General features: G+C 37.8%; 1 protein-coding gene across 10 annotated transcripts in view; it reads left to right on the forward strand.

Moving 5' to 3' along the window:
• METTL25 (methyltransferase like 25) overlaps nt 1-13,708 on the forward strand; it is a 120,883-nt gene that overhangs the window by 2,405 nt on the left and 104,770 nt on the right. For 2 of the 10 annotated variants that reach the window (XM_070254218.1, XM_070254219.1), the window contains exon 2: nt 1,448-1,652. The exons of the other annotated variants lie outside the window; for them this stretch is intronic. In XM_070254218.1, the coding sequence (XP_070110319.1) occupies nt 1,643-1,652 (10 nt within the window). In that variant the 5' untranslated portion in view covers nt 1,448-1,642. The remainder of the gene's footprint in view (nt 1-1,447; nt 1,653-13,708) is intronic. 10 annotated transcript variants of the gene reach the window in all.

Here is a 13,708-nt window from a genome sequence, read left to right on the forward strand (position 1 = left end):
AACGAATTCCCAGAGCTGCACTGAGTTAGTGCACACTGTGTGAAAGTACAGTAGCAGATGTTTGGCACAATCGTTTGGTGTGTTAGGAAACCAAGTTGTTTCTGAAAGTCCTTGGTGTAGCCATTTTGGCAGATTTATCTTGCTAGGTGATCTTATGGCTTGATCGGAGTTTTGAAAGTTTATTCTTCTCTGTTTATCTAAAAAGAGCTAGAGAAAAAAATCTTGATTTCCAAAATAAAAATGAAGATGTATTCCATGGCATAAATCATGGGTATTATGGATTGATTTGTGTCTCCCCCCCCCCCAAATTTGTTTGTTGAAGTCTTAACCTCCAGTGTGACTGTATTTGGAGATAGGACCCCGAAGGAGATAATTAAGGTTAAATGAGGTCATAAAGGTGGAGCCCTAATCCTATAGGAAGAGGAAGAGACACCAGGAGGGTGCACACAGGAAAACTGTGTGAGGACACAGTGAGAAGACAGCCATCCGCAAGCCAGGGAGAGAGGTTTCCCCAGGAACCAACTCTGCCAGCTCGTTGATCTTGGACTCCCAGCTTCCAGAACTGCGAGAGAATAAATTTCTATTTAAGCCACCCAGTCTGAGGTATTCTGTCATGGCAGCCTGAGTGGACTAATGCAGTGGGCTTTGCACACAGACTGGTTCAAGTCCTGGCTCCACCACGTATTAGCTTCATTAACTTGGGCTTCAAAGCTTTGTGCCTCAGTTCCTCATCTGTAAAATGGGGATAATCATAGTACCTACCTGATGAGATACTATGAAAGATAGATGAGTTAATATGGACGGGGTTAAGAATAATGCCTAACAAATAGCAGCACTAAATGCATCCGTTCAACTAATGTTTGTTGAGTACCTTCTACCTACCAGGCCCTATTCTAGGTCTTACAGTTATAATATTGAACACAACAAAATCCCTGCCCACGTGGAGCTTAAGATTTAGTGAGGGTAGATACATAGTACACCGTATATGTATGTATGTATGTGTACGTGTGTGTGTGTGTATGTGTGTGTATGAATGATACGAATGATTTCAGGTGGCAGTAATACAATGAAGAAAAGCAGCGGTGGGGAGGTGAACATGATTGTGTGGTGGAGAGAAACGCTGTTTTAGGTGGGGTGATCAGGGAAGTCGTCTCTAACAAGACAAAATCTGAACAGAGACTCGAAGAAAGTGAGGGAGCCAGTCATGCAGCTAACCGAGGGAAGAGCAGGTGCCCAAGCTGGGGCACGCTGGGTGTGTCGGAAGCACAGCAGAGTGGTCGAGGTGAGACTCGTAAGAGATGATAAGAGGGAAGGTTTGAGAGATGGCCTGCGGCAACTTCATGTAGGACTTGTAGGCCTGTTGAGGGCCTGGCTTTTGCTGTGAGTGAAGTGGAAAGTTCATCAGGAATTTTATGTGGGGATATGATATGTGATTTATGTTTCAAAGGGATGACTGGCTTCTGGGCAGAGAAGAGGCTGTCGTTGGGAGGTAAATGCGGAAGCAGAAGACAGGAGGCTAATAAAATAGTCCAGGGAGACTTCAGGTGATGGCAGCTTGAAGGGGTCAGGCAGTTCCTCCAGCAGACAACAGTGATGAACATTGGCCAGATTATTAAAAGCAACCGCTGGAAGCTTCTGGAAGATGACCAAAGGTAGGTGAGAAGAGTTGGCTATAGAAAGATTCTATTGCTCCAGTAAGAATTGAGAGTTAATGGCTTTCTTGCTGGGGGTGCTCCAAGCCCCCTTAGATCTGGCAGTGGAAATCTACATCCTAACCAGCTCAAAGTGGCGATGACAAAGTTCAGAGATCAGAGCAGATGGGAATTTAAGGAGTACATTCTGGCAGTAGGAGAGTCACACAAGGGCTGAGATCTAAGATCTGAGCATAAACTCTGCCCGAATCCCTGGATGACCTCTATACTGCACATGCGTGAGAGACCCAGCGTGTCTGCAGAAACACTGGCAAAACTAGGGCAATGGCAAACCCTGGAAAGACAGAGCTCCTGATGAGCTTTGCAAATTTCCTGTGCCTTTGAAGAGTCTGTTCCCCGGAGTGCACACGGCTTGGGGGGCAAAAATCAGAAGTCTGATTGGATTCATGTATCTAAGGGCAGAACTCAGGGCTGTCAGAGAAGTGGAACTTTAGGCTTGGGAGCGTCGGAAACATCTGTGATGTCTCACAGAGAGTGTGAATCCCACAATCTGATTATAAAATCTACCCAAATCTTTGACTGCTAAACTACACAGGTTTAAGGGTACCCTCAGGGAGCAGGCTAGTAAATCAGCGACTGAGCAGAGACATCAGCTGCTGTACACTGAGCTGGAGATAGATTTCACAGTTTGACGCCAGGCAAGTTAATTTCTTAGTAGAACAATAACAACAGCAGTAAAATCCTTAGAAAAACAAAAGATTCATTACAACAAATTATTTGCAATTCTGCTTTTTAACCCAAAACTACTAGATGTGCAAAGAAACAGGAAAGTGTGACCTATACTCAGGAAACTGGTTCCAAGTGAGCCCTGATGCTGGATTGAAGGATTATGTTCAAAGAATTAAAGGAAAATGTGACCAGGGAGAGAAGATGAGTTAACTAACAGGAGCTGATCCCGATTGGGCTCCGATGTTGGATTTAAATGGTTATTATAAATATGTTCAAAGAACTAAAAGAAAATGTACTCTAAGAATTAAAGGAGAAATACAATATTAATCAATATTTAATTATATGACCTACCTTAAAATTCTTTTAACTGGAAAAGCACACACTCATTGACACACAATTATCTGAATGTTATGTATTATCTATTGCTGCATAACAAGTGACTTAAAACTACACGGTCTCATACAATTTCTGTCAGTCAGGAATTCAGGAGCAGATTAACTGAGTGGATCTATTTAGGGTCCCATGAGGTCACAGTCAAGATGCTGGCTGGGGCTGCCATTGTTGAAGGCTTGATTTAGGCTGGAGGGTTCACCTCCACGATTTCTCACTTGCATAGCTGACTGGTTGGTGCTGTCTGTTCACATGAGACCTCGGTTCCCCACCATAGGAACTCCTCTGTGGGGCTGCTTGCATGGAAGCTTTTGTGTTTGCACATTGTTCTCACACATGGCATGATGTTCTTGAGTTTCTCTGTGCTCAGACATGGTTCTGGAGTTGTCATGGTCACAGACCTTGTCAGATATTGGTGTACTGTGAAATTTTTCATATTCAGCTTTCGGGGAATGCAGTTTCTGTGCCTGCAAAGCCATCCTAGGTGACTCTACCAAAGCCCAGGGCTGCTCTGAGACTCTGCTCAGCCTCCAGGGTCTCTCTTGACACTCTTCTTTCAGCTTCTTGAGACCATATGCTGCTTCTCCTGTTTCTTATCATCGTTCAAATGATCCTTACCAGGATTGGATGCTGAGTAAATGTTTAATATTGGTTCCTTTTGGTGAGCATCTGCATAATTAATTTACTATCATTTTAATCAAATGACACAGGAAAGTGTATGCCTCTGATAGATTATCATTTTCCTGAGCGCTCTCTTAAATTATTTTTATTTCATCTTAAAAGATTAAATTTCTTCTTGGTCGTCCTAAGTAGTCTTTGTTGGTGGTGGTGATTGTGGTGCATTGATGTTATGCTCACATTTAATTCAAAACACTTGAAGCCGGAAGGCATATCTGTTGAATTGATTCAGGAGTTTGTTTCACTTTCTCAAAGGAGACTGAGAACCAAAAATAGTTTTGGATCACTTGGCCAAAAGATATCTACGGTTGCTACCAGTTCTTAAATCCTATGGAAATGGAATGATTTAAATTTTTATCTCCAGATCTCAATAGTCCCCACTGTTAAACCCATCATCATGTTAAGGGCCTAGGTCAACCTGAATCTTAAGATGAAAAAGCCTTTGACCAGTCATTACTGGGTCAGCCAGGTGAATAGATGTTTGAACTTCCTACGTGATCTGACTCCATTCAAGATCAGAAGATGGCTGAGATAATTTGATGTCACTTCACAATTTTTAAGATGTCTTCAACCACAGTTGAAGGGAAGGAGTATGCGGGAGTGGTATAGTATTATGAACACTTCTCTTGCCTTTCTCTCTCTGCCCGTATACCTTGTACTTTGGCTGCCTTGTTCCCTTAACGTGCCATGGATTTTTCGTCTCCCTAATTTTGTTCATGTAATCCTCTTTGCCTGGAACTCTCCCATCCCAACTAGTAAACATGCATTTATTTCTCATCTTCTTTCAAAGCCCAGGTCAAGCTAAACTAAATTAATAACAAAACTAATTGTTTGTATATTATCTTATTCCTACCTTTATTAGTGCACTTAGCACATTGTGCGATAATGATTTGTTTCCTTTGACTCTCCTAGTATGTGAGTTCTGGGGTCTAGTAAATAGTGAATCCCACGTAGTAGGCCCTCATTGTATGTTTGTTGAGTTTGGTGTGGCTAAGTATAGAGTATATGGGCGTTCCAGGCAGATAGAGCAGTGTAAGCAAAACGCTGAAGAAGGAAAACTGTAAAACATATTTGGGGATAGTGAGAACAGAGAGAAAAGTGTTCATAAATTTTTAAGTAGCTAAAAATAAAGCTAGAAGAAAATATTGTGGCCACTTTCTGGAGACTGGTGTGTTAAATTGTTTGGAATTGTGCTTCCATGGAGAACTGGTTAGGATTCCTTTGTGGTAGTCTAGAGATGAACCATGTGCCTGGGGAAAGATGGTAGCAATGGAAATGCAAAGGAAGTGACAGTTTTAAAAGAATTTGTACAGAGAAAATTGGTAGTTCTTGGTTACCGATATTTATATAGGGTTTAGAGAAATGGACGAATCAAAGATAATACCAAGATTTTGATTGTGCGAATGTCTTGAAGAATAATAACAAATGGTACTATTAGCAAAATTAGGAAAATCAAGAGGGGGAGCTTTTGAGGGAAGTAATGCATTTGGTTTTAGATATATTGTATTTGAGGTCACCCAGATATTTAAGGATTCACATTCATTGCCCCCCAACCGTTCACCTACCGCCTGAAGTCTTTAAAATTAGTTCACACGTCTTGAGTAATGTAAATTCTTATGCTTTGGGCTATAAGGACCAGAAGTGATTGAAATGAATTTAACCCTACTCATATCTGAGAAGAAGGGATAGCTAATCCTTAAGTATCTCTTCTATGACCCTGCAAGTTCAGTATTCTTCAAAATTTGCTATGATCGTTAATAGAGTTAAGAATAGGTCAGTAGTCTTTAAGCTTTACAACCTCTGGGTGCCTGATTATTTTTATGTCCTAATTTATTTTTGCAAAAATTAGTTACCACTTTCTTAGTAGATCACTGTGCTAGGTGTTTTGGGTGAATACAGCAGTGAACTAGACATAATCTCTGCCTTCAAAAAATCACATTCCAGTAAAGGAGATAAAGACAGCAGTAATTGTAGTACACAACAAAATGGGAAGATGTATGGAGCATTCCTTTATAAGCAGAATTTTACTCTACTTTCTTCCCCTTTGATGTGGTCTGAGAATTAATTTACTACGCTTTTTCTCAGCTAAGTGACATATGAAAATCCTGTGTTCCTTAGCATTGCCCAAGAAAATGTTTTCAATCTTTATATTTTTTTATTATTTAATTTCCAGTGTGTGACAGTGCTTTTGTCCAAAACTAGTTGATTTCATTTTCTAAATAAGTTTTTGGTCATTCTTTATATTTGAAATATAACATGTCCAGCTGTAAGTATTTCAGTTGTTGTATTGCTGTCACAGGTTTTTATAATTCTCCACAATAAAATTCTAGTTTTCCCTCCTGGCATGTCAAACTGTTCTTCATTTATTATTTTATTCTTCTCTCTGTGTTTCTTAAGAATTTTTATGCCATTTTAGTGAGAACTGAACAAATCTGCCGTGACAACTATTTTTTACTTAAAAATTGACAATATTCTTACAGTTTATTTAGAATTTCACTACAGATGGCTCTGTCTTTGTCAGCAGTTATTTCTCAAAGATTATTATTCTTATTTGACTGCTCTTTGCATCTGTTGATTATGAAGGCATTATCTAAACACAGTGAATCTGTCCTTTTGTCTGCAATGCCTGCATTTATAAACCTTAATACTGCTTAATGTGTTATAATATTTCCTACCAAAAATGGATTTGGAAGTATAATTCCATTATTAAATTATCTTGAAATAATTATTTTTTGGAGGAGGAGGGTCATTTTTAATCTCACAAACTTAACAGTATAATTTATTTCTATTTCTGCTTATTCTTTTCAATTTTCCTTCCTCCCCATCCCCATTCATCTAGTATATGCATGTCTTTTAAATTTTTTTTTTTAGTCAAAAAAGGATATTTCTTGTGTGGGTCATTCTTCTCCTGAATCAGGTGGTTGTATGTGTCGCTTAGGATATCTCTGGGATTATGCAAACAAGCAAGAATCTTGCCTTTTTCATTACAGATTTAAATTTAGGTCATACAAATTTATTAAAACAATTTACTATTATTAACATACATTTTGTCAAATGGAACAGACCTGTATGTTTTGGTACCTTAAATTTATTTTTATTTTTTTGCTATATGAACATTATCTAAAAATCTCATCCTAATAACTTAAACCATCAACGCTAAGAGAGGATCTGTTTAATAATAAAAATACTGGAGAGGAAAGGGTTATCTTTTCAAAGTTAGATTAACTTTAGAAATAATGAAATTTATATTCAGAATTGATAGCTCTCTGCAAGTGAAAACAAGAATAATCCTGGGTTGTTTGGGCAGTCACTACTTAGTTTTCATGTTTTGTACGTTTAAAATGATCTCTAGAAGCCAGAGGAAAAGTACTTGGTGGAATTGTTTGTTATAATATGAACATTGGGCAAGGTGAAAAGTGAGGAAACAGTAAAAATCGGTGATTCTTAATCTCTTAGATCACAGATTCCATTAAAAGGCTGAATCAGATGAATGCTTTAGAACCTCTTCCTCAAACAAAGGCATGTATGCTCCGGAAGAGACACAAAACTTCGCAGACAGCTTTAGGGGATTCACGGCTTCTTGAGCTCTCAAACTCAGGAGGAGAACCAGTGGTTGAGCACATTATTACTTTTACGAAGCTCTTTAAATTCATCTTGATTTAGATCAGCTCTTGTGCTCATTCTTCGTTTTTTCCCTGTAACATTTTGTTCCTTATTATGATTTATTTATATATTTTCAAACATTCATTTAACTAATTTTTATCAAGTGCCAAAAACAGTCTCTCCCCTTGAGAGAGAATCTGCATTTCAGATTCGGCCATAGGTTATCAGACCAGTATCTCCCGGCAGCACCAGTGACAGTTACTGAAGCTTAATTCTTCCTTCTTACTTCATCACTGAAGTCAAAATGGTGAATTTAAACTTTAAGTTGGCATTTTGTTTGTTTATTCTCTGTATAGCCACCACTTTGAATAATAGCCCCTAAAGAATAAAACGGACGTGAATTTTGTGAATTATACACATCATTGCAAAAATTAAGCAAGAGCAAGATCTGCTGGAGATCTGGTAGGAACTAGATAGAGACAAGTGTATTTAATGCAAATTCCTTTTACTCGACAAATGATTATAGCTGAGTTCAGTTAAGAGATAGAATAGACACATCTGTTTTGTATTGATGTTGAAATATCAGTAATGGAGTTTAGAATAAGAAGAGCAGATGAAATTTAGCTCAAGTTCATGAAATGCACAATGGAAAAAAAGTACAAGTTTAAGAGAGAAGTGTCTTAATTATATTCTTTCAGAATCTCTTATTAGTAACTTAATTATACTTACAATTACATTTTACCTGGGACAAAAAGTCCTTTGTGTGTCCTGCCTCAATAACAAACAACCTGAAAAGTCTTCTTTATTCTTGAACGCCTGGAAGTCTAGGCGCAAGTCAGTGTATAGAAAAGAAATATTGGTCTTCTCAGTAAGAGATCAATGGCAATGTTAGTTACTAAGATACTGGCGTTGTTGAGGCACTGTGGGGCCAGGGAGCCTACGGTGGTGTTCAAAAGTGACAGTTGAAGTGGGAAGTGAGAGATCTGTGGTAGGGAGGATCAAGAGAAGAACAGAGGTTGATTTCAAAGTACTATTGCACTGAAATAGATTCAGTTTTAAAATATCTTTTACAATTATAACATCAATTTTTAAAGTTTTACAATCTGGAATTTATTTTGTATTTTGCTAACAAAATTATATTTGATTTATTAAATTTAAATTTATTTATTTTGTTTTTGTTTTTGAGGAAGATTAGCCCTGAGCTAACATCCTTGCCCATCTTCCTCTACTTTATATGTGGGACGCCTGCCACAGCATGGCTTGACACGTGGTACATGGGTCTGCACCCAGGATCCGACTGGTAAACCCGGGCCGCCGAAGCAGAACGTGTGAACCTAACTGCTGCGCCACCGGTCTGCCCCCAAATTTAAATTTGTTTTTCAGAAAATATTTGCAAGTGTTTATTTAATTTATTCTGAAATGCTTCTAATTTTAAATGGAGTTTGAAGAAGTTGTTGAATTCTGGTTACCTACTGTCTCTTGGCTTTGGTTATTTTCTGAAAATATACATTTAATAATAGGAAATTAAAACATTATAGTAAAGCATACTTGAAACTCAACATCAGGTCTTTAAGGCATAGTCAAGATTATAACTTATCTATATCACATCAAATTCAGTAAGAAATATCTTTAGTACTAAATTTCTCTCCTGTACTTTAAAGCTGATGTAGGACGGCGCCCAGCGCTAACCACTTTCTTCCTGTTAGAGTGTAGCACCCAGTGCTAACTGTTGGACTTCTGTGTTGTGGTCTCAAGTTGCAGCTCACCTAGGCCTAGTCATGCCTTCATTCATGACGGAGGTGTAGCACTCAAGCCCCAGAGCCCAAACCTCCCTTCTCCTGGCTGGCCCCACATTTAGAAACTGAGTATCTATACTGATCTTTGTTTCAAGTTCTTTGCTTGTAGCCCTTATGGTGTTCTGGGCCTAAATATTTTCCACCTCATATTCCAACGGAGTCCTAAAGTGTTAGGATACTCAGTTACTTAGTTTGGACTTCATGGTTTGGGAGTTGCCTACTATGTTCTAGACTGTGTGTTAGGATGAGTGTAATTAAATACATGTATATATATGATATATATGTATATGTGTGTACTCTTTAAAACAGCATTATAAAATAGGGATTACCCCTCATTTTATAGATAAATCAAGTCTTAGAGCAGATAAATAAATTGCTCATGGCCACACAGGGATAGACAGTCTGAGAACCATAATTCAAACCTAGTTCTTGCTTATTCATTTACTCATTCATTCATTGAGTACCTACTGAGTACCAGGCATTATTCTAGGCACTGGGGACACAGCAGTGAATAAAAATCTGTGTCGTCTTGGATCTTACCTGCTATGTCATATGGTGATAAGTGCTATAAAAACTTAACAAAGGATTGGAGAGGGATGAAAGTTGAAAGGGGTTGCAGTTTTTATTGTCAAGGTTGTTTTCACTGAAATGGTGACATTTGAGTGAAGACCCAAACCATGAAAATCTCTGAGAGAAGATGGTCTCAGACAGAGGTAAAAACAGGTGCGGAGGCCTGAGTAGGCGCATCCCATGTGGCATCTCATGCTGGGGCTTGCCGAGCCCGCAGAATCCATACGGAACATTTGTTGTCCACGTGCTTTGTAATTCATAGACACTGTGTGCCATAGATGAATCACAGATTGTCACAGATTAGCTTTTTTTCAGGTTCAGTTATCTTGCACTTAGTAGGCACCTCTGAATTATTTATTTTTTATCAAGTTTATTTTTATTTACCACATCAATTTCTAAATGGCTGTTTCTTTGTATGATATTTTTATTTTATTTTCTTCAAATTAAACACTGAAAAGAGTCTGTTAGAGTTAAAATACTGTAGATTTTTCTATTTTAATAATTTCATTTTTATAAATAAATGTGAAAATGCTTTTGAGATGGTTACATGTACTTTATACATTCAGTGTGATGTTAATATTGGCACAATAAGGACGTGCATGTCAATTCTTTGTTAATTTTATCTCATTTTTTCTAAGAGCATGGTTGAATTGATGTATTTTTTCATTTCATGTGCAACCATAAATTACCATAAAGTAGCTTAGGCAAGAAGTTTCCTAGCACATAATTGGGTGATATAAATTGATTTATTTTAAGAACCAATAGTGTATATTCTATTTTCTTCTTAAATAGATGCTAGGATTCTGGATATATTCAAATAGTCATAAAATCTAACACATCCTGTGTATAAGTTTCATGGTTCAACAAGACTTTTGGTTGAAGTCTACTAAACAAGTATAAAAGATTAAAGCCTGAAGTCAACTGGTGTAGAAGCCAAAGCCTTAAAATGTGTAATTAAATTTGCATTGAATATAAGTAAATTTCCATTTTAGAAAACATGTTCAATTCAACTCATCCAACACTTACTGAGCATTGTGCTGTGAGAGTTTTATCAATAAGGAACAAATCACCTGTGACGCTATTGCAACAGCACTGTGGAGAGCTGATAGAGTTTGAGCCACAGCAGTGATCACGGGTGGAGGGGTTCCCAAATGAAAGACATTTTTACATTAGGATTGATAGGTGGCTGGATGTGTGGATTGAGGGCACTGGGAGCATTTAAGATAATGTGAAGACTTTTAACTTCAGCACTGGGTGAGTGATGACACTCTTAAACAGGATAGGCTGTACAAGAAAGGAAAGGCTTGGGAAGTGTGAGAACGTTCAATTCAGTTTTGAACTTTTGTATCAGAGACATCTGTAGGATATTCATGTAGAATTGAATACAAAACATTTCTGTGTCCTTGTGAAGATTGTTATTAAGAGGGTACTGTTGATTTCTTCTTTTTCTTTTTTTTTTCTATATTTTTCCTTTTTCTCCCCAAAGCCCCCCGGTACATAGTTGTATATTTTTAGTTGTGGGTCCTTCTAGTTGTGGCATGTGGGACGCTGCCTCAGCATGGCCTGATGAGCGGTTGCCATGTCCGTGCCCAGGATCCGATCCAGCGAAACCCTGGGCCGCTGAAGCAGAGCGCACGAACTTAACCACTCGGCCCCGGGGCTGACCCCCTGTTGATTTCTTCTTGAAGTTCTGGGCCATGGGACAATTCTAGACTGTGATACAAGCAGTAGTGACATTTGCCCTAACCCCTGTAACATGGTTCAACCCCCAAATTTAGCGCATAATTGCATTTTATCTTATGGCACATTCTAAATGTTCTAAATCACTCTGGCCTCACCTTGTAATTATAAACATTAGGGCCACGATGAAGTATTATGCTGCTCCAGCAGGCTCAGCAGTGCTAGTGAAGTCCTCCTAATGGCCTCAGCGAGCACTACCACCACGGAATCAGGATTTGTTCTCCAAAGTAGCTGGTGGTGCTACAATAGTAAGTGTATTGAGGAATTGCATTCATTCATTCATTCATCCATTCATTCCCTACTAACTGAGTGCCTTTTATATGCAAGGTATTGTTACTTTACAACTTGGCATGAAGCAGTACGGTTGCCTTGCTTCTAGAAATAGATACCACAACAAAATCTTAGCATAAAATCTTTTAATTTCCTTTTCAGAGATTTATCCGTTGTTTTATATGCAGAAATTACTTTTTTAATTCCTTGAAACCTTAAGCTCACTTCTGGTAGAGAGAGAGGTATTGAGGGAATGTAGAAAATGAAAGAATTAAGAAGATAAAGTGAGTATGAACTCGCCTAGGATATTAGACATTGATCTCTGCCGGAGGACATTCTTGCTAGACCTGATTCTGACAGTCAGATCTACCTAGCACTTTTCTTAACTGCTGTCTTGCCTGATTTTATTTGTTGTCCACTGAACTTACTGCAGTGGCACGCTAATCGAATGTGGGAATTAAGAGCAAGGTGTGAGCACTGCCTCGGTTCATATGCCTTGTCACTTGGTGTCTGTGTGAGCCTGGCTAAATTGCAGCCTAAGTCTTGATTTCTTCCTCTGTAAATGGGGATAGAGCACTGTGCAGCTAGCTCTATTGCATTAATTGAAAACTGTTTAGCATGCTACCTGGCACACAGGATATGTGCAATAAATGCTAGCGTTAGTAGTGATGAATTACTGTGAGTCCTAATAGTACATTGTCTTCGTGCTAGGTAACGTTCAAGTAGGATGTTTAGTTTTGAAAATTGTATTAATTATTAAATGTAAATATATATTCATTGATTGTTTCTATTTTATTTTTAGTTCTGAAACATTATTCTTCATTTCTCTACCTTGAGATTTTCATAATCCAACGTGTGTATATATAACTTTTCTGTCCTTCTTTGTACATTGATCTCTGCCGTTAAAAAAATATATATACTTAGAGATATCCTGATCTCATATTTATAGAAAATAACTTTCTCCTGTCTCTTTGCTCTCCTTGTTCCCTCATGCCCAATTAACCTATCTTATAAGAAACCTCTGTAGATTAGTGATATATGGTGTACAAAAAATAAGAGTAACTAAAGAAAAAGCATGCAATAAAGCAGAGCAGGTACTTCCAGCAGAGGGAGATATTGGCAAAATAATCAAGCCACATCACATGCAGGTGCAATGGGCAACAAATTTAAAAACAAAGCTTTTGTTGTGTGAAAAATCTAACTAAGAATTAACTAAATATAAGTTGAGTGACACCATGGTTTCTGTTTTGCTAGTTGCCAAACCCGAACTCATTCTGCATACCTGGGGAAGCACTATGAGGACTCCATACACCATACCATTGCCATGTAACTTTTCTCACATACTGTTTCAGAGATGGAAGCAAAGACAAGATCACTGACACTTCTCTCTCTGAATCTCTAAACATTGCCAGTAATGGAAGTTACAGGCTGGATCACTTAAAGTGCATAAGCTATATTCCCATAATTCAAAAAGATTTTTTTCATGGAGTTCTAGACTATGTGAATAAACTAGTGTAGCTCTAAATAACATAAACTAATGGACTGAATCAGAACACTATCCTTCTTATAAAGGTAGACATTGTTAAAAAGATTACATCTTTGTAATTTAGCTCTCCAAATTTCTGAAATTACTGGGAGGCCTATAATTAAAAGCAAATTAACAACATTTAATTCAGCTTGCATTGGAATTTTTTCAAGTATTTTCAGTAGGACAGTTAAATTGCTTTGAACCTTTACTTTTCCAACAGAAACATCACATTTCTTTCTGTTGGCAACATTGTCCAATAACTGACTGCTGTAATAGTCCCTGTGCGCTTTGAGATTTAGTACTCTTATTCTATCACACTCTAAGAAATTGCTGCCCTGGAACTTGGGGATGTTGAGACTGCCCTTAAACCTGAGAGTCTCACGTAATACTTGACTGAGTTTTCCCCTCTGTAGCATGCCTAAATATTTTGATGTGGATTTTATTACTTTTGGCTGCGTTAGTAAAATCAGTTTGTAAAATGTCCAAAGAACTTTATATAATACACAATATACATCTTAAAATTCACTATAGTAATTTTGTAGTTTAAATTTCTACTTAGTTGATTCAGAAATGGAAGTTACATGGCTCTGCTGATTTTATTCTTAATAATTAATTTGGTAAACATTACCACCAACAACTTAATAGATATGAGCTATTAAGTAAACATGTAGCTTTTATTTAGAATTCTGCAAGCCTTCATCAATTTTCTTGCTTTTAGTTTTTGCCAGGGAGCATCACCATTCTTTGAGTTT

This window comes from Equus caballus, chromosome 28 (genome assembly GCF_041296265.1).
Source record: "Equus caballus isolate H_3958 breed thoroughbred chromosome 28, TB-T2T, whole genome shotgun sequence".
NCBI lineage: Eukaryota > Metazoa > Chordata > Mammalia > Perissodactyla > Equidae > Equus > Equus caballus.